Below are 22,666 nucleotides of genomic sequence, written 5' to 3'. Positions count from 1 at the left end.
TTTATAAGCCAATTAGTTTGAATATGACAAATGATTAGCCAGAATATATAATTGAAAACGATTCTTCCAGCTGGAAGATTGACTCACTCCAGGGCGTTTACTTACCCTGCGGAGCTTGATACGAAACAGTTGTTGGACTACAGTAGGGATGAACTAAGATGTCTAACAGGCCTTCTTACAGGTCACTGTCATTTGAATCATCATATGCAGAAACTCGGACTGACGGAAGGCAGCGTGTTTCGCCTCTGTTTGGAAAATTATGAAACAGCAGAGCACATATTTTGTGCCTGCCCCGCTAAGGACCGAATCAGCTTTTTAAAGTTTGGCAAAGCCGTACTCTTCGTTAAGAAGCTGGGTTTATTTGGTCAAGTGTGAAATACAATAAACCCTTGCGGGTTGTGTTGGAGGGTCGAATAGAGCCACTCACTTTGGACCTAACCTAACCTATATGAAACCTATATGAAAGTTAAGGTATGTGGCAAAAATATTTTATTCAGACCAAGTGAGCCATTTGAAACTCGTGTCGAAGAATATGCAACACTTATCCGATTATGAAGACCAGAAAAATCCAGCATTAACTATATTTTGTACCTAATTATAAAATGAATTACCCTCGATGATATGAAGAACGAATTACATGTCCAATTTTTTTGCAAGGCGTTTGGTTAGGAAAGACCTCAGTCGTAATTAGTATCTGAATATATGAGCGCCACTCAAGACATTTTTACTAATTTTCCTTGTCTCTTCCTGATTTGTTAAAAAAAATATCTGTTTTTCCGTTAACCAGCTGTCGCACCCCTATGAACGACAAAAGTCGAAACCTGTGCGAGCTGAGGACTAACGAGGTCTTACCTTATTTGATTCCTAACACGAGCATCACTTTCAAATCACGCATTTTCGAGAGGTATCAAATAGCCCCCAAAAAATTCAGCATTGGCTAGCGGTCTATAAGATTTAACGTGATCTTTAGTCTTACTTCAATATGACAGTTGTGATCAAGTCTTGGGAATAACAAACTTTTATGTGAGAGTTTGCAAGTTGGACCATTACTCTCATGGAGAAATAGAGAAGATGCTCAAAATTAGATGTAGATATATTGTTAGCTGACGAACTATGAGCATTCAAACCGCTAGCAACCCTGCATGTTATAAGGCTGAAATATCAGTATATTGATTTTCCTATTAAACTGAATTATTCAAAATTGTGCATAATTTGTTGACATGTTGATCAATTATTTATTTAAGATATGTTGAAAAATCAGAATTATGTTCCTAAACAATTAAATACCAGAACTGTTATCAAATCATATTATTCTATTAAATGCAAATCATACATTTCCATTTCAAGTAGAGTGATGTTCATCATAAAAATTTCAATTACGAAAAAACAGATTCAAAAGATTTCCACTCATTGAGCGAATTAGCTCGTCGTTTCCTTCTGTAGGATTGGTACATAATCGTCAAACTGAGCTTGATATAAATTGCCAGCAATCGGTTGTCCCAATTTATACTTTTCAGCGAATTTTCTTATGGAAAAGCTGAGACGTCCTTGTCTAGACCTGTAAAAGAAATTAAAATGAAACATTAAATATTTAATTTTATCGATGTCTGCTGTTCAAACGAGCTTTTGATTTGTTCTATAATGAAAATTCCATTCAATTATTGCACTGAATTCTATTTACTTTAATCATGTCAAAATTGATTTCTGCATACTTTTTTTAACTTTAACTTGAAAGACATTTTTTGTGGAGGACTCAATACTTCCTACTGCTTTTTTTGGTATATAACCTTCCATAATCTGAATAATAAACAAAGCTAAATTAATAGAGAATCTGCTGAAGTGTAATAAAGGTAAACTGAAAAGTTAACCCCGAAAAATTACCGCGTAATATAAACCACTAAAGAGTCCAATTAGTCAAGTCACTTGTATTCATAAATTTTGAGTAGAAAGTGAAAAAAATAATCTATAGTTAGCTTTTTTTAGCGGTCGATGTTTCAGAAAACAGTATTTTCCGTTTTCAAAACCTGAAATTAACCGTGTGAATTTTCAGAAAAAAAAACAGTACGAAGTACAGGTTGATGTAATTCTGCATGAAGCACTTCTAGACAGTAATGGGAGTCGAGTCGTTTACAACCCTTCACTATTCCTCATTATCTGAAAAAAACAAAAATCTGTTGAATTTTCAGTACATTTTTTATTTCAGTAGGAATCACACGTTAAAAGGTAAGACCTCGTTAGTCCTTAGCTCGTACAAGTTTCTCAACTTCTGAGAATTGTCGTTCGTATGGGGGCGACAGCTGATTAACGAAAAAAAAAACAGAACAGAACAGAAACCAGTATGTTGTCTTTAATTAAAACCTTTATTATGTGATTTTCACTTTTGAAAAACAGCAACACGTGTGTCACAAGCTAGCTTGTTTAAACGTGTTCTATATTAACCTAAATTCTACATAGTGCTTCTTATTTGTATATCTAAATATGTTGAATTATAACTTACTCTCTACTCAAAAACTACTCATTTTAACCATTCCAGGAACAAATTCATTGATTTGGACATATAAACAAGCTGTGTCTCCGTACTAATCTTATTCGTAAGTATATATAGATAGTCGACATTACAATTATTAATGTACGCGGTCTGTTAAAAAAATAAGGTGAATTTTAATTTTTCTCAAAAAATATTTATTTATATTTATATATTACATATATGTATATTTATTTCTATTTTGTTCCCTTCAAAGAGTATTCCCCCTTACATCTTTTTTAAGGACAAAACACAAGCACTACAGGAAAATCCTCAAGGGCGGTGCCTGTGCGACAGTAGCGATTCACATTGGATTTGAATCGCTGGAGATTGGTATATCCTTGAGATCTCTTAGCGATTCCGTTTTTATCTGTTCAATCGTCGCAAAACGCCGTCCTTTTATGGGTCTCTTCAATCTTAGAAACAGGAAAAAGTCGCAGGGGACCAAATATGATGAATACAGTGGCTGAGGCATGATTACGGTGTGATTTTTGGCCAACAAATTATGAACAAGCAATGACGAGTGAGCAGGTGCAATAAATTGTTTTTTCCTTGGGGCAATCGGACTTTGGTTTCGATGTCATAATCATATACCCATGTTTCATCACCAGTTATGACCCCTTTAAGCAAATCTGGATCGCCATTGGCGTAATTCAACAATTCCTGAGCGATGCTCATGAGACGGATTTTTTTTGGTAAAAATTCAGTAATTTTACAACGCACTTACATACGCTTCATGTCCAAAATTTCTGAAAAAATTGCATGGCATGAGCCAATATGTGCAACGATCATTTACATTTTTAAATTTCAAAATTGGACACAGATTCGCCGAGTTATCAAGTTTTACGACCTTTGACCTTGCAGGTAATTGATAAAGGCACCATATGATTTTGCAACCTTCCACACAAGTTAATTCAATTGGACTATATCCAGTTTTTCATTTCAAGAGCTAAATTTATGACCAACTCATGAACTTTCCCGGCTTTACTTTAAGTAAAGCCGGGAAAGTTCATGAGTTGGTACAAAATCAGCAAAATTTCTAGATAAATATACATGCTGCCCGATGAAAGTTTTACTTACGTTTTTATTATTTTCTTTTCATCAAAGTTGATTTTTCCATTCTGTTTGTAAATGAGGAATATATATCTGTGCACTCCAGTTCCAAGTGGTGGACCAGAACCTCTGTATTCCGCAATTACATCTCCCTTTGTTATGTCCATTCCTGGAACGTTTACCACCAACCAGTGAAGTACTTCACGTATTTTTGGTTCTTTACGACTGGGAGCATCAGGATCTGCAAACGGAAATATTTTACAATCAACCCAAATAAGAATCAAATTATTTGTAGGTCGTTTCCAAATAACATGCTAAAAGTTACTATATTTTTAAGGCCATTTTAGCTAAAAAAAAAACTTATGAAACTGGACTTCTTCATTACACGGTGCTGAAGTTTTAAAAAATATCTTTTTCATGAAAACTCTGGTTTGATAATTTTGTAAAACTTTAGGATGCAACTTCTGTGAATCACCTAACTTTTTATTCATACCAATGGCGTCTGTTCGGGTTCTACATTGAATCGTTTTAAAGATACAAGTGATATGCCACTGCTTCTTCTTGAAGTAAACATTATTTTTGAAAGCCTCATTCTTTTCTGATCAAATTTGGTCTCTTGATTTTTTTCATTTGATGTGCGGTTTTTGCATAAATACAAAAACAAGCACGTTTCCCAATAACCAGAAATGCGATACTCTTCCTAACGCTCATTTCACCAACCAAATTAGTGTCTTCATACATAATTAAAAAATTTATTCACTTGCACGTTGTTATTGAAGTGGGTAAAGGGTTGAAAACGTATCTAGCAAATTTTGTTCTGTAAACACTTTTCACAGTTATCTACCTAGTTTAGTTGTTACGTATTCAGGTTTAAAATGGATTTCTAATCTGATATTGGGATAACCGCATAGATGAAAATTACTTGTTTGATAGTACCTCGCTTTATATTTTTTTAACATTTTTTTGTCAGTGGTTTTTCAAAATCGAGTAAAAATGACGGTCATGACGTCACTAACATTTGAAATGAACTTGGCAACACCGTAAACTCGGACTGTTTAAAATCTGTTTTAAAAAAATCTATACTAAAACCAATAATGATTGAGAGTAGAAGTAAGCCCAGTTGACAGCAAATCGGGGGCGTGCTTAATAATTTTTGAGAGGGTTAAGAGTGAAAGAATGATATTATCTCTAATTTCACCGACGTTTCGACAAAATCTCATTTGTCATTATCAAGGTGTGCTGTTACGTGTTCAGAAGATTGTTGACCTTGCTCAACTCACTTCTTACTATAATGGTAAAATGGTATTCGTTACGTATTCAGAGATAGAGTAGTCCATAAACCCTCTACTACCTACTATTTAAATGTTGTTGAGTTTTACCTGAGTTCTTCTTCTTCTTAGTTGACCTCATCTCCCCGTTAAGGTATCGAATATGAAATCTGAAGTTTTCACGGATAGGAATATGCTGAACTGGTTTTTCCGGGCATTTGATCCGTGTGTGTGATAGTATCTCTAATTTCACCGACGTTTCGACAAAATCTCATTTGTCATTATCAAGGTGTGCTGTTACGTGTTCAGAAGTTTGTTGACCTTGCTCAACTCACTTCTTACTATAATGGTAAAATGGTATTCGTTACGTGTTCAGAGATAGAGTAGTCCATAAACCCTCTACTACCTACTATTTAAATGTTGTTGAGTTTTACCTGAGTTCTTCTTCTTAGTTGACCTCATCTCCCCGTTAAGGTATCGAATATGAAATCTGAAGTTTTCACGGATAGGAATATGCTGAACTGGTTTTTCCGGGTATTTGATCCGTGTGTGTGATATTATCTCTAATTTCACCGACGTTTCGACAAAATCTCATTTGTCATTATCAAGGTGTGCTGTTACGTGTTCAGAAGTTTGTTGACCTTGCTCAACTCACTTCTTACTATAATGGTAAAATGGTATTCGTTACGTGTTCAGAGATAGAGTAGTCCATAAACCCTCTACTACCTACTATTTAAATGTTGTTGAGTTTTACCTAAGTTCTTCTTCTTCTTAGTTGACCTCATCTCCCCGTTAAGGTATCGAATATGAAATCTGAAGTTTTCACCGATAGGAATATGCTGAACTGGTTTTTCCGGGTATTTGATCCGTGTGTGTGATATTATCTCTAATTTCACCGACGTTTCGACAAAATCTCATTTGTCATTATCAAGGTGTGCTGTTACATGTTGTTCAGAAGTTTGTTGACCTTGCTCAACTCACTTCTTACTATAATGGTAAAATGGTATTCGTTACGTGTTCAGAGATAGAGAAGTCCATAAACCCTCTACTACCTACTATTTAAATGTTGTTGAGTTTTACCTGAGTTCTTCTTCTTCTTAGTTGACCTCATCTCTCCGTTAAGGTATCGAATATGAAATCTGAAGTTTTCACGGATAGGAATATGCTGAACTGGTTTTTCCGGGTATTTGATCCGTGTGTGTGATATTATCTCTAATTTCACCGACGTTTCGACAAAATCTCATTTGTCATTATCAAGGTGTGCTGTTACGTGTTCAGAAGTTTGTTGACCTTGCTCAACTCACTTCTTACTATAATGGTAAAATGGTATTCGTTACGTGTTCAGAGATTGAGTAGTCCATAAACCCTCTACTACCTACTATTTAAATGTTGTTGAGTTTTACCTGAGTTCTTCTTCTTCTTAGTTGACCTCATCTCCCCGTTAAGGTATCGAATATGAAATCTGAAGTTTTCACGGATAGGAATATGCTGAACTGGTTTTTCCGGGTATTTGATCCGTGTGTGTGTGTTCAGAAGTTTGTTGACCTTGCTCAACTCACTTCTTACTATAATGGTAAAATGGTATTCGTTACGTGTCACTTTACCGTAATGGAAGTTACGGTAAAGTGACAAAGACAGAAATATCGTTGCGTACAGCGTTGCCACTAGTTGTAATAAATATCTAACACTATACAGAAAATAATGAATTTTAACTGATCAGTAATCAGGAAATGTATAAGTATTACTCATTACAAGCTCATTACTGACTTTCGTCATAAATAATACCTTTTAATCGTACTAGTATTGTGTATTATCTATAATTTGCCACAACCTACAACTCTACTGCTTACTATATTTTGATTCTGCTATAAACTGGTAACGTAAAATTTAGATATGACAACCCGCTTTACTCTCAATCATTATTGGTTTTACTATATTTAATTTAATTTTCTTCTTCTTCTTGTATTCTTGTTGTTCCGACTATGTCGTAGACATTGCCAACTATTTTTTTGAAGGTAGATTTGATGTCTAGTTCCAAAATTAAGAAGCATTCCATAATACGAAACAAAGACTTTATATTTGTAATTTTTTAAAGAGTGATTGGATTGGTGATAGAATAATTAGCCGTATATTCATTCATGTAATTTTTTCTGCCCTACAAAAGTGATATACATTTTGGAACGTGGTTTGAAAGAGAGGTAAGTCTCAACAGTAATAACGTCACAGTAATTTTTGAAACTTCGATTTTCCTTCGAAATGAAAAAAATTAGGTGTTACTTCCTAGTTTTCTTATAAAACTAACAAATAATATTGATTTTCTGAAAGGAGTAGGTACATCGTACTGTGAGTTCACTTGAAATAGAAGTAGCGGCTTTGAATTCAGTTTGATCTATCAAACTGAATTCACTGGGATCTATCCCAGATTAAGTACAACAAAAATTGGAAACAATTCTCATATTCTTCTTTGGAAAATTATTCACGAATTTTTATTATACTCCTTCCATATCCAACATGTTTAGAATTCACTTCTATGCAATCTTCCACTACAATTACTTTTTTGTCATTCGTATTTACAAAAAGTGAATGAAAATCCATAATTTGAAACTATAATTCAATTCGCCGATAAAGCCAAATAGTCCAGAAACGCCATCTAAAATTTTCACAATAAATATTTTGAACTGAAGAAAAATCATATCAAAGATATGAAAAATATAATTTTTTCTTAAATCTTTCAGAACATAAATATGTTCAAATGAAGTTTTCTCTCAAAATGGACTTAAAAATAACCTCGTTGAATATTATCAGTAGTAGGTAATGAAGACTCATACTAACTGAAAACGAATCTCAAAATGCGAAAGTCTGGAAATGAAACAATTTAATATAGAAAGCTACGTAAGCTCATGTCTCATAATACAACCTATAACCTATCATTCTCTTTATTCAATGTTGCACCTTCATCAATTGTAATGGAAAGTTGAAAACTTATGATAGAATGAATACATAGTCGATATTTAAATTGATTTTCTTAAAAGTGATTTCTGTGTGCTTACGAACATTTCTTCTTCAATACTGTCGATGTTTCTATTGTCGGCAATGACTTTGTAGGGTTTCTCTCCTCTTTTGGCCTTTTTTTTAAAGGAAAAAACACATACACTACAGGAAAATCCTGAAGGAGCTCTAAGAACGATGTCATGCGAAAGTAGTGATTCACATTATATTTGAATCGTTGGAGATTAAATCCATTTGGAGAAACGTTCTCAGGAAGTTAATTCCACATAAAAACAGTTCTCCAAATGAAAAAGTTCTTAAAAATCGAAGTTCTGGGTGTACTGAGTTGAACCTCAAAACGATGAGCAGCCACAGTCCTCCGCGTATTTCTGATATGTACGGCTCTTGGTAGAATCAAATGTGCCCAAGTTACTTGAACACTTCCCGTGAAAGTATTTATAGAAGAGAGGCAAATCCCCTAACCTTTCTTCGATATTCCAGACTATCAAGGTTGTAAGTGATGTTCGCGTCTCGAATCAGCTCCATACACGAGATCAATACTCCAAAGAAGGTCTGATCTGAGCTTTTTTTTCTGATTGATTCGGCCGTTACTTGTAATAGTAATTTCATAAACTACACTTCACAATTTGATCTCCACAAACTTTATTTGAAAAACATGTCGTGAGAAACATGTCGTGATATATTTTTCAAATAAAGTTTGTGGAGATCAAATCGGGAGGTGTAGTTTATGAAATTGATCTGAGCTTCATAAAGCATCAAAAGTTGCTGAGAGGTGTGTACAGTTTTCTGGTTCGGAATAGTGTTAGAAGCTTTTCAGAAGGAGCATTTGCAATTACAGCGACATGATTGTGCCAAGACATATTTGGTTCATGTATCATTTTTTTTTTTAATTTAGATGATACTATCTATTGAAAATGAATATTCTTAATATACTTGACATAAACCTACAGAGAAAAAAGAATTAAAGGTGTAAGGTCTATTGATTTCATAATGATGTAAACCGCCACAGTTGAACATTTGTTGTTTTTCTAGGCATTGTATAATACATTTCCTAGCTTGAATATTAAGGCATAATTTATGTTGTCATTTCAAAAATTATAATCGGTGCAGTACATTTTATTGATACCACTTTGAATGAATCAAACCTGTTGACGATGGGAAGCCTAGAAGTTTTTTTTGTCCATATATTTCTGGAAATGTGTTTTTTTTATCTCAAAAGTGGAATATACAAAGACATAGTTTACAGCTGAATAGAATGTCTATAGGGTTTATTTATACCCAGTAACTTACCAACCATAGTAACGGTGTAATATGTATTTTCCTCAGCATTCCATTTCACTGTTGGTTCATCTTTGACCTGGGTTGGCGTTAGTTCATTTCCGAAATCTACGCTAACACCACTTGGGTAAGTAACCTGAGTAGATAAAGTCTCTTAGTTTTTTTGTTATGAGTTATAGTTGCAATTTAGAGTTATAGTTCAAGTTCACGGCTTACAGATTTCAATGCAGTAATCAGAGATTTCATTTATATATACAATAGCTATTGACATGGAAACACAATTGTTGCTGATAGAAAAAAAAATCATCTATATTTTTTCAACCATACACATTTTTTTCAACCTTTGTTTTCACAAATGCCGACAAACGTTCAATTAATAGGATTCAAACATTTTTACTTTTTGGAGCACTTCTTATGAGAAGATAATGTCATAAAAGTTTATAATATATTTTTAGTTGGCTGATTATAATTTTTAACACATTATTTAGATATCGAAAAAATGATATTGCAACATTTGGTAATAAAACAAAGCTGGCAAGCAAAAAACATATTTGTTTCACCATTTTGTTGCCATAACAAAATAAGTAAAAAAAGAAAAAATTCAAATCAAGTGCTGCCTCCAAACACCAGTCTAGTTCATCTTCTGAAGACGTCAACTTGGTTGGTGAAACGCACGTCGGGAGAGTGTTGCAGTTCTGGTTATTGGCAGCAGTGCTTGTTTCGAAAATAATTGATAGTTCGAAAACGGACTCTGAAACATATATCATAACAAACGTTATGATTTTTATGTGACAATGCCAGACGTTTTCGATACGAAATACACATAAACATATAAGTAGAATTAATTTCCATCATTCGGGTAAAAAAAGTACCTTACCTTAGAATGTTAAAATCTGAATCTCATTGGGAGTTTTCAGAAATTGGTTCTCCTAACCTGTTAAAGAGCCCGCTTTTGCAAAATAACTAAATATTATTCTATTTATTGACAAAATTTCACCTCTGCTGAAATAACGTTTATATTGAAACGATTATAATTACAAAGAAAATGTAATAACAGTTGTTAAACTGAAATTTCGATAGTATAATCAAAAATAGCTAAATTTGGAATCTGAAAGCCGTGGACATTATTTATATATGAGTGTGATCTAAATTAAAAAGATGAAAGCTCGCGGACGTAATACTCAAAAAGAAAGGCAAACATCAGACGTGTTTATGGCTATTGACCTCATCAGCCTGGTGCAGCCAAGTACAACGATGGGCAACACCTGGTTACGAAAATGGGAATCATCACATACGCACGGAGTCACCAACAGGAGCCAACAAACATTTGTGGTTTCAGTAATAAGACCTAGTATTCCTAGGCATCATCTAACATGACCACGTTGGCAGTCATAGACCTGCGCGATTTCTGGGCCCGGATACTTATACATACAGAGTACAGTGCTATGACTGTCAGTTAGCAGTATTTTGGGAAAATATTGGCGTTCTTCCAAAACTTCTGGCTATAGGTACCGGAAGTTGGTACCTACTTCCTTGATTCAAATGTAGCACCCTGTATATTTTCATATTGTGGAATACTTGGCATAATTGAATTGTGAGTGATTCCTCCATAAATTTCTTGTGTTTGATAGAATATATAAATAAGCTTTCATTGATTAATCAAAATATTTCATGCTCACATCTTGTAGGAGTAACATTTCCAAAATGTTTTACAAGGTGTACGGAATCGATGACTAATTCTGAAGATATATAAAATGGAACACCCTGTATTTTAGGATAGTTTTGAAATTTCAAGATGATTTTGACTCATTTTCATCAACCATTTACGAGATATTCAAGTTTTTCTTGAGAAAATAAAACATGGGCATAAAACCATAAAACAATGGGCTACGAAACCTTCATGGAAATATACACCTTACCCGTGACCGCTATTTCCATAGAAGTTGCGAGTTTTTACTTTGAATATACTATATAGCATATAGCATATTCAAATATGCTATATCGTATTAATGTAGAATATTATAAATCGCTTCGAATCTTTTACTTAAATTGTTCCACGTTTTCACTTGCTCCTTGTCTGTTCAGTTGAAATTTTCCAATCGATTTGAAAATAAGTTACCAAGGAGCTGAAGGGACTTGCAATTTCAAACGTAGCTCAGAACTGGATAAAATGCAATATATTTGCATACTTTATAAATAATATAATACGTATAAAATCGAACTGTATCTGTGTCCGTTACAAATACACTTTTTGAATACATTTAAAAATATAAGCACAAAATATTACATTTTCAACTCATTCAGTCTCTTATCTTTTGAAATTGGCCACAAATTAATGGGATGCTGAAATCGTTATTTGCCATCCCTTTGCAAACTTCATTCTATTGGTAATATATACGTTGTTTTTTTTTCAAAATTCTCATTTCTATGAACATTGTTTCCATATTTTTTAAAATACGAATACAATATGAAATAAATCGGAACTTGGAATATTTCTTGCAAAGTGGTAATATTAGCCACAACAAAACTTCTCTTTATCATGATTTCACAAACGAAACGTCGTCAATCTAATAAACCAAAAGCGGAAAATTTTCAGACATGACAAAGTTGCCGATTATCGAAATAATTCACGGCGCACCCAAAAACTTCCTTCTACGATTCGATCATGCGCGCTATGATTTATTACCAAAAAGTGGGGATAGTGACACTACTGAGTTTTTAAAGCTTTCTATTGTGGTTCGGTATTTATGTCCGTGGACGAATTTCAATAGCTTCATGGATTATCCTGACCCAGAGAGTTTTTCCGTGGCAATGGTTTCATTATTTTCGAAGCTTATGGTGTGGTCTGTTTCACGATGATGATTGAAGAGGAATGAGGCTGGATCTGACTTACAGATAGCAAGCTCATGTTTATAGGTTCTGTTGGAGACTCTTCTGTTGATCTGTATAATAAGTTCTGGAGCAGGTGGAACATGGTATTTCGTATATGCCCTGGGCCTCATTGGTAATCGTGTCCTTAGGTGTTTGTAAAAAGGTGGAAATTTGATTTTTGGCTGTGAATAATGTTCTTATATCGTATATCTTCAGAATTTGGTCTACTTTGTCGGTAACTCCATGAATATAAGGAAAAAAAGCTTTCGGGTGGTCTGTCTGTTCATCGTTTGGGATGTGAAGTACGGGTTTGATGAAGATGGATGGATGTTTAGATTTGGGATAGTCGTTTTGGCGAAGGCCAATATATAAACACATACACCTGATAAAGTATAATGAACAAAAAGTCGCATTGAAAATTGGTTCATTACAGACTATAACTAATATAAGACAGTATGGAAAGTTCCTGGGCCTTTTTTATATAATTGAAAATGGTAGAACCAAAAAACGAAATTCGACAATTCTAGTTTTTCTATTTTGCGACAATTTGTTACCGGAAAAAGGGTATCAGTATTTTACCGGTTTTTGAAAAATAGAGATGATTTTTCATCATATCCATTAGACATTTTTTCAAAAACGCGATAATAATGATAGTTAGATTTATGATTATTTTTATCGTTATTACGACAATCAATTTTTGACTTACAAAATATGAGACAACCTAGATTTGAAAAAAGAATATCATTATTCACCATTTCTATCATAAAAATTTCAAAAATGGTGTAAAAAAATATCAGAAACGAAAATATAACGATATTTGTAGTTTTCTTTAATATAATTTCAACAAGCTGTGTATGACCTACAAAATATTGTCATATTCTTGAGAAATTTTTTATAAACGTAATAAAGGTCCTATACGTGGTACTTATGTATCTAATATTTATGGCCGATAATATCATTATTTCTGCAGGCACTTTATGACCTACAAAAGTCCCCTGTAGTCAAAAGAAGAGAATTATTTATAATTGACTTTCAAAAGTTTTCAAAAAGGCAAAAAGAATATCAGAGACCAACAACACGGCATTAGATCGACCCCGTGGCCGATGAAAATAGAAACCACGGGGAATAAGCACTCAACTCGCTGAGTAACGACTGACGTATGGTAAACTCATGGTAAGATAAATCGAAACTAATTACCGATTTCTATCTATGGGGATATATGTTAAAGAAGAGGTCTAATGAGAGAAACCAACGACATCAGAAGACATGAATATTAGGATTAGAGAAGTTTTTCGGTCTCTTACAAGATCAACTTCAATTGAAGTTCGAAGGGAAATTGTTGATAGACTACATTTATGCATAGCGCAAAATGGGAGTTCGAATATCTATTGTAAATTTGTGCGTTTTAAATTTGTTTTTTTTTCCTTCTTAATTGTTTTGTGCAGCACTGAATAAAAAACGTTATTGCTTCTATTTAATGACTTTTTTATACTTTCCTCTAGAAATAGATACATTTCCGATGGAAATAATGGAGTCAACCCCTCATTTCCTATAGGAAAACGCCGTTCGGTAAACTCATGAAGACAAAATGAAAATACAATACATCAAGGATATCTGGTTGAAAAATGCACTATCCTCAAGGATATTTGGTTAAAAATTACCTCATTTCATTTGATCTAGTAAGAGACATTTGGTGTTGAATGAACCCATTATTTGTCATACATTTCACTATAATTTTGCTATATATTTGAAAAACACTCTGCCCAAGAAATTCAGTCGAGTGAAAATATCTGAAGTATTCTATTCAACAAAACATAAGTTTTTTTTGTATCTCTAATAGGAAAGCACTTATTGTCCACCCAATTATTGTCGATGCTACCAGTATATATATATATATATATATATATATATATATATATATATATATATATATATATATATATATATATTCCCTTTTATAGCAAAGTAAACTAATTTTGAAGAAACAAAAAGACAGCTTTATAATAAATTGATTATTTTCAAAGGATAATGCATTTTTACATTTGTTAAGTAAATATTTGAAATATCGAATATAAAACATTTTTACCATTTACTTTAGATGTGTATCGATAAAAATTAAATAAAGGTGTTATTCTCTTGATATGATGTTTATTTACATTCAATCCATAAATATTTATACGATTTAACATTTATATTCAAACTTAATTTTAGTACGGATCTGCCTTCGGCGCCGATTCCCCTTGCCCCACTATAGGCTTCACTTGCACGCGTATACAGTCATACAATGTTATACAATGTGTATTCCCTTGGTTTCTATTTCCATGGTCAAAGTGTTTTCGTTATCACACCAGTAACAAAATAAAAATAATTTTAAGCATAAATAGCTTTTTCTACACCCGTACTCCAACAATACACTTACGTCACACCAATTTGTCAGCTTCTTTTGGGAGTAGTTGTAAAACGTTGGACTTGAGAGTGAAAGTAGTCCTGTGTTCAATTTCGAGCTCGAATCAATTTTTCTCACTCAATTTTCTGATATATTTGAAATTGAATATAAATATGAAGAATTTTTGAATTATTTTTAAGGTTCTTCTTGTTATGAAATGTAATGATATTACTCTCATTCAGAATAGCTTACATGAATGAAACTTACTTTGAAACATTTTTGATGAATGATTTACGATAAATTTCATTCTCACATTTCTCGCTAGATGAATGACATAATATTTTCTAACAGGACATTCTCTGAACAGATGACAGCAGGATCTATTCAAATTTAAAATCTGCAATAACTGTTGAAGTTGAAAATTTGATAGGAAAAAATAATTGAAAATACCGAAATTTGTAAAATCTGAAAGCAGGGGATGTGATCTAATTGAATTATATAGATAGGGGAGACCGGGGCAAGATGAAGTTCGGGGCAGCACGGGAAGTAAGCTTGTGTGCGTGAATAGTAATCGTGTTCGGAGCGGCGACAGCGCCATTTGCACGAACTTCACTCTCCGCTAGTGTGTCCAAGCAGAGAGAACAGGTTAGAACTCGTTTTTGCGTTGCAGAGAGAAAAAAGTGATATTGCAAGTATTTTTACGCGATATTTGATTCGAAAACTGATGTACAGACATGTAAGTACCTTTGTTAATGTATTATTTCAATCCCGAGCTTATTATAGTAGTCCAAAACATTAAATTCAAACCAGATTTTTTCGCCGAACAGATCGTGGCAAATGGAACGAAGAAGATATGAGAAGAGCAGTAAATGCTGTTCTTACTGATAGAATGGGATTTCTTCGAGTCTCGGCTACATACGATGTTCCGAAGTCGACCTTAGAACGACGAGTAAGAAAAGCTCGTGAAACTGTTAATGCCGACACTGATTCTGATAACGACTGCGGGAAAAAACATTTGGGACGATTCAAAACTGTTTTCACAGCCGAGCAAGAAAATGAGCTGGCGGAGTATGTGAAATCTATGGAAGCACGGCTTTTTGATTTAACAGGAAAAGAGCTTCGTATTATAGCTTATCAGTTGGCTCAGCGGAATCACATAGATAACCCATTTAATACAGAAACTGGTATGGCAGATGAAGATTGGCTCAGCGGGTTTTTAAAACGACACCCTGATCTAGCATACAGACGCCCAGAACCAACATCAGCCGCAAGAGCGATGGGTTTTAACAGAGTGGCAGTCGACAAATTTCTTACATTGTTGGAAAATGTAATAGATAAACATAAACTGACGCCTGAAAGGATCTACAATGTAGACGAAACGGGGATCAGTACTGTTCCAAAAAGTCAATCTAAGATATTGTCAATGAAGGGCCAGAAGCAAGTCGGCTGCCTCTCATCAGCAGAGAGAGGCCAGTTGGTCACTGCTGAAATTTGTTTTAATTCCGTTGGCACCTATGTCCCGCCTATGCTAATATACGCTCGGAAGCGCATGAAAGAAGAATTTTTGGATGATGCTCCGTCAGGGCTTTGGGGCACTTGCAGTGACAATGGCTGGATTACAACAAAAATATTTTTTGATTTGTTTAAATCATTCGTGCAGTTTGCATAACCAACAAAAGAAAAGCCTGTATTGCTTCTGTTAGGCGGTCACTCTTCACATACCAAAAATATTGACCTAATAGATTATGCAAGAGAAAATAATGTGATTGTATTATGTACACTACCACACTGCACTCACAAATTGCAGCCTTTAGACATGAGACCTTTAAGCACGTACTATAGTGCAGAAGTGAAAAAATGGCTGAGAGATCACCCTGGTCGCGTGGTTACACCATATCAAGTGGCAAAACTTTTTGGACAAGCTTACTTAAAAGCAACCACAATGCTCACAGCCATAAATGGATTTCGTAAATGTGGTATATGGCCATTAGATAAAGATGTTTTTACGGTCGCTGATTTCATAGCTGCAGAGACGACTAACACAGAAAATCTGGCAAGAGAAGAGCTAAATGTGGAAAATCCTTCATCAACTCAAACATTCGAACCAGCAATCACTGAAGAAAATCTATCGCGGCCATCCCCTTCAGCTCACCTTGGACAAATTTCGTCTGCAACCCAGCAAAATAATGTACCTCCTTCAGCTATTTGTTCTCAGGCTGAAAATGGTCGTGGTTTGTCAGAAAATACAGAAAACATTATTTCTAATCCAAATTTACAAATTGATAAAGGGAGTGTTCCAGAGCCTCTGATATCCTCAGAAAATGCTGTCCATCCAGTTTTATCCACTGAAAAAGCAGATATTGTTGACCCAGCCACATCCTTTTCGAATAACAATGATGCCCTGGTCTCGTTGAATTCTCAAATTGACATTTCTATGACTACCACATCTTCCCAAAACGTTGCTGCAGATGCCAACTTCAATAGATATTCTCCCGAGATTATTAATACTAGAAAGAACCCTGAACAATCGAAGTCAACATTTCGAGCTAAAGACAAAACTCCCGAAAGGAAAATAAAAAGAGTAACTTCTTCTTCTCTGGTAAGTCCTGAAAATATTATGGCTATACCTAAATAAGTTAGGACTTAGGAGAGAAAGACTAGAAAACGAGGGAAGACTGCAATACTAACTGAATCACCTTACAAAAACGAACTCATGAAAGATATAAGTATTAAAGAAGGTAAAGATAAGAAAAAGACTGATAATCAAGTGACTGAAAAAGGTAAAAAACAAATAAAGAAACCTGGAAAAAAGGCTGCAAAGAAGATTAAAAAGACAACTGACAAGGAAAACCTGCAGAAAAAGCGTCAAACCAAAAGGTGAAAAAAGAAACTGAATCGGAAGATAGTTCATCCCAAGAAGAGGATGATGACTGTGCTTGCATCTATTGTGGGTACTTATACTCAGATTCAACCGAAGGTTGGGTCATCTGCGGCGTGTGCCACGGTTGGGGCATAATTCATGTGCCGGAGTAGATGAGGAAGATGAAGAGGCACACATTTGTGAACCCTGTCTACTCGATTAAAAAGCGTACTCGTTTTGACCCATAGCGTTTTCCATCTTACCCCAGTTATGGGGCAAAACGGGAAATTTGCCGAGTTTATTTTTTCATTATTTGCCAAAAAAAGTTCTGTGATTTTGCATGCTACAACGTTTAATTATAAGAGAGAAATGTATAATGGTTACCTCTTTTGTTAAAGAATTTTATTAAAGAGTTTAATTTTCCTTGTACAACGAGTTTTGTCTCAGCTATCTCATCTTGCCCCAGTCTCCCCTACTAGTCGTTTTTTTAACTGATTCCACTATTGCTATCTCGGAAACGGTTATATTATGATGTCTACAGGAAACGGTAAGACCTACAAGGTCGGTTTAGTTGGACAAAAGTAAAACTAGAATAATATCTTTTCAGATTGGGAATATCAGTGGTTGTTTTTGAAATATTGCCGAATTTTGTTTTTTGACTCTACCACCTGCATTTCGAATGATATAAAAAAGCAGAGAAACTTTCAATAACGTCTCATATTTGTTATGCGTATGAAATTATGTCATTGAATTGACCGTTGGAAATGAATTGAGGAAGTTAAAGACGCCATTTTCATTGTGTTATGGGTACATTAGGGCCGATGGAATAAATTTATGAATTATACATTATCGATAAAATTACGCTTATACTCTGATATACCAAATAATAGTTGCTAATGAAAGGTTTAATTGGATTATCATGGGTAGGACACCCGGCATTTTTCACCGAAAGAGTTGTGTAATGAAATCGTAATCGCTAACAGAACAGGTATAGCTTTGTAAACTTAATTACATGACAAAAATAATAAAACATTACCTCTATTTTTTGATCAGGTGCAACGTCAATAACATCTGGAACAACCTCGTGAGCCTCCATTTTATCGTGAACTGAAAAATAATTCAATTCCTAGGTTAAATTTCATGCAGTAATCTATGTATGTACGTACCGAAATCACTACACTTCACTAAGTAAACAATACTTATCAAGGTTAAAAGTAGATAAACTGAAGGGCATTGTACTCGCATCGTAACAATAGAAATATGAATAATATGAAATAAATATAATCAAGAGGCTGACCTGAATAACAGCAGATCTCTATATTCTCTAGATATGTTTTGTTGGCACTAATCTTATTCCTGATTGGACATTGAACCGTTCCCTCCAACAGTTATTCGCTCTCCCTTCTCGATATTAGTTCTGTTTTGTTGACATTTAGTCAATCCCGCCAAAAGTTGTTCGCTATATCTGCTCGATGTATTCTGATCGAGCAGAGAAGGCGAGTTCTTGAATTAAGATCCGATCGATTGCTTCAACCAAAAAAAAATGCGCTAACACTTCAAATGGACCAATAAATGAATCAATCGAAGGACTCTTCATTAATTAAAGAATAAGTCTAGAGCGAATGACTTTTGAGTTGGAGTGACTGACCTGGAATAAGAATAGTGTGAACAAAATGAACAAAACACACGTTCTGAAATCAGTTCTTTTATTCGTTATTTCAACTTTTTATAACGATATCAAGGTGTAAAATCGAATTGTTAATATATTTTTTCGTGAAAATATACGAGGGTTCCCAAAAAACCTGGAGAAATTGATGACTAACATGAAAACTTTTAGAATATGATGCCTTCTTCTGAAACTAAATTCTGGTAAATCCATTGCTGTATTTCTGTCTAAAAAGTTAGTATTCAAGCAAATAGGAACTAGAACCATATGATTGTGAAATGTATATAAACAGTTCAAATTATGTTTTTTCCGTCAACCAGCTGTCGCACTCCTACGAACGACAACCCTCAGATGTCGAAACTTGTGCGAGCTAAGGATTAACGAGGTCTTACCTTTTAACGTGTGATTTCTAACACGGGTTGGACGTAGCAAGTGAAAATCGATCGTTCAGACTAGGGCTTGAACACACCGACCAATTCGAGTGAGTGAACAAACCGTCGAACCGCCTGGCTACCGACCAACCTATTGGTATCAGTAATTGATCATGTGTTTTCTTCACCCAACCACTTGTAAAATAGGTCAGAGAAGTCTGTGCTTTTCTACATTCTGTTCATTTACACATCTTCTTTGAATGATGTTCTCTGGTTTAACTTTCGAATCTCGACGTAATATATATTACTTTCAAGATAGAGTGAAAGTAGAGTTGTCGCCAAAAATGCTAACTACACCGGGTGATTCTTTATTTCGGCTCAGTAATGGTTTCTCGAAGAAAAAAGTAGAATTAAAAACCTGTGAACACCACTCTGTATATCTTAAAGGTAGCAACGAAAAAGTGATTTTCAGTTTTTAATGTCCTACATCAAACAAAAAAGCTCTAACTTTTTCCTAATTCAACCGACTTTGTATCTCTTTGTATTTTTCGATTTTCACATGCTCATCTTCCTTATCTGACATAGATAATATATTGATTTCTTAGGTATATAACCATAAAAATCTCCTCTCAGTTTGTTTTGTTTTGGTGTGCTTGACGAAACCTAAACTCTATTCAAATCATCATGACGCATTTTATTATTAATTAGGTACCTAATTTAATCATGTTAAAGTCCAAAATGTGAACCGTTAAACTGTTTATGCTTTTTTGACACTTATGCATACAAACAAAACAGCATAACTTGTAATTCACAAGAGAGTTAATTTGAATTATGCAAATTTTTATTTCAAAATACACGAATTTGTTGATAGGTATAGCACGAAAATCAATTTAGTCATGGTTTAATGACATTTGATATCAGTAATTTTCAGTCTCGGGACGCCCCACAGAAGTGATAACTTAAACTAATCCGAGTTGAACTATTTAATATTGACCTTGTTTAACTTGAGGAAAGCTTAGGTTCACTTACATTTTATGTTTATTAATATGATAATGTAATAAAATGTTATTTATTAATAAAATATTTTATGGATCATTTTGTGTATGTACATATATTATAGCTACCATAAGCCAATTGTTACTGTTGTAGTATTAAATAATGATACAATAATGTAGGTACTTACACGAAATTAATATTATCATTTTTAAGCCACGTTTCACATATTAAAAGAATATTACGTGCTTTTTGGTTAGATTTTTATAATGCTTGTTATTGATACATCGTATGGTAAGTATTATATTATTAAACTTATCTGTAATGTTCCGAGTATCATCTTCTGCTTGTTTCATCAAATTTTTCAAAATCACTTCTAAAAGCGGTGATAGTTTTAGGTAATATGTTCACTGTCAACAGTATATGCCGCTCGCAAACTAAACACTGAGACATGCGAAGAGTCCAAAATACGGCTAGCACTGTGGGTTATAACAAAATTGTTGTCTATCGTCGCGTGTTTCTCTAACCAAATTAGCATTATCAGGAAATGACTAAGACTTATTCATTTTCTGTTTCTACCTCAATGCCATGTTTAAGAAAATTTAGAACAGTTATTTAATAGTGATTCTTCACCCATCCATCTCTAGGGCTGGGGAATTGTAACTATCATATTGTCAATTAGCAGCCTTGTCAAAACATTACATTGTTTATCCCTCAGTAGAAATTGATAAATCTAAAGTTATCGTCAGAAATATCATCTGTGGTGGTCAAATGAATAATATCTATCCATTTTCTTAAATAGCAAAAGAAGTTTCTGGATAAACTGCATTGAACCAGATTCAGAACTAGATATGCTAATAAGTATATTGTTTTTCATTTTTTGTGGCTTTTATAAAACCTGTACTGTACTGTAATGATGAAATTTATTTTAAAGACAACAGAAAACAATAAACTAGTAGTTGCGAAAAAAAAAGATTGGATTTTTGATAACTGAGGCAGACTAATCTCCTTTACAATGCCAAATACCAGACAGGGACAAAATATTTCATATCATAAAATGGGACGAAATACAGTGGTACCGATATTTTCTGGAAAGAAAATAACGTGGGGGCATTGTTACTCACCACATATTCAAATATAAAAAATACGTCAATAGTTACACGAGGGTACTAATATCACAGAGAAACTCAAAAAAATATTACACACCTTTCAATAATATGAATAAAATAATGTTTTGTAATTAGCAATCCTTCCAATCTTTAACAAATTATTACCTACGTCTATGACAGATATGTATAAATTACCTACTAAAGTCTACTACCTACACTGGAGAAATTCAATCTGTTCAACATGAAGATTGATATATTGTTATGTTCTAGCAAACAGACCCGGCTTCGTACGGGCAGCAGAGCATATATGTCTACATTTATTTATATCATAGCGTCACATCAGCTTGTCCACGAGGGTTTCCGTTTTTACCTCAAGATAGTGCTTTTGAAGATATGAGATCTGAAAGTTAAGCTCTCTAGAAAGTTCTAGAATAGTTTATCCAAGACAGTCTACAGTCTATTCAAATATATTCATCAACAGAACATTCATGGGAGTTCTAGGGCATTACACAGCATTCCGGAATATTTTGGAATGTGTTCGAATGTTCTAAAATGACCTGGGACATTCGGAACATTCCAGATCAATGTGGAATGTTCAAGGAAATTATAAATTGATGTAGCCCTATATCCTACATCCAGTTTTTACCTGAATTGCGTGCTTTTGAAGATTTTGAGACTGGAAGTTTCGCCCTTTAGAAAGTTCTAGAACAATCCAGAGCATTTGAAAGTATTCAATAACATTCCACAATATCTACCTCATCGGATAGTAATCCAGGATGATAAATCTCTGAAGAAGCTAGCCACTCGCGCCAGGAAAACGTCAGGAAGAAATTCCAAAAATTCACGGTCTTCAAACCCGAAAAATAGTGACACTATCCTCGAAACTTTTTTTTTCCATGGGCTACTGTGTTCCGACCTGAGAGTATCCTGCTCCTCCTCTGCATTTGTCGAATCCCTTTTGTGTATAACCTGTGACCTTGCTTGTTTTCAACAGATAACTTTTTCAATAGTTGTAACAAGGCTTCTTGAAAAATTCAGTTTTTCCATTCAGTTCTGAGCTGGAATTTTTTCGATATTTTGATTGACTTCTTTGGCTTCTTTTCGCGCTTGAACTAATGTCTTCCCATTTTCTTCCGACTAGACGTTGGCTGCTGCCTCTTGATAAATATATATCGAAAGTCAAAAGTTCGAGGATTTTACCTTGTACTGGTCCTGTCGTTGTTGATAAGACCGTCGTAGATGGCCTTTTAGTTTTATCACCTGCTCAGGTAATTTTCT

General features: G+C 34.2%; 1 protein-coding gene across 2 annotated transcripts; it reads right to left on the bottom strand.

Annotated features, from left to right (window-relative positions):
* Window positions 1-1,293: 1,293 nt before the first annotated feature.
* On the bottom strand, window positions 1,294-18,702 carry LOC111513415 (phosphatidylethanolamine-binding protein homolog F40A3.3). Of its 2 annotated transcripts, none has more exons than XM_023169618.2 (5): window positions 18,547-18,702; window positions 18,286-18,356; window positions 9,145-9,268; window positions 3,605-3,818; window positions 1,294-1,558 (listed from the first exon to the last, which is right to left on the bottom strand). In XM_023169618.2, exons 2-5 carry the CDS (start codon window positions 18,343-18,345, stop codon window positions 1,420-1,422), a joined length of 537 nt encoding a protein of 178 aa, XP_023025386.2. In that variant the 5' UTR covers window positions 18,346-18,356; window positions 18,547-18,702; the 3' UTR covers window positions 1,294-1,419. The 2 variants fall into 2 exon arrangements, with proteins under 2 accessions (XP_023025386.2, XP_023025387.1); XM_023169619.2 differs by having other exon boundaries at window positions 18,416-18,557.
* Window positions 18,703-22,666: the final 3,964 nt, after the last annotated feature.

This window comes from Leptinotarsa decemlineata, unplaced genomic scaffold, assembly GCF_025532065.1.
Source record: "Leptinotarsa decemlineata unplaced genomic scaffold, Ldec_3_MD MMD2_tig00078346_RagTag_RagTag, whole genome shotgun sequence".
Classification (NCBI taxonomy): Eukaryota; Metazoa; Arthropoda; class Insecta; order Coleoptera; family Chrysomelidae; genus Leptinotarsa; species Leptinotarsa decemlineata.
Note: the sequence above shows the minus strand (reverse complement) of the source record. Positions and strands in the feature narration are given on the sequence as shown.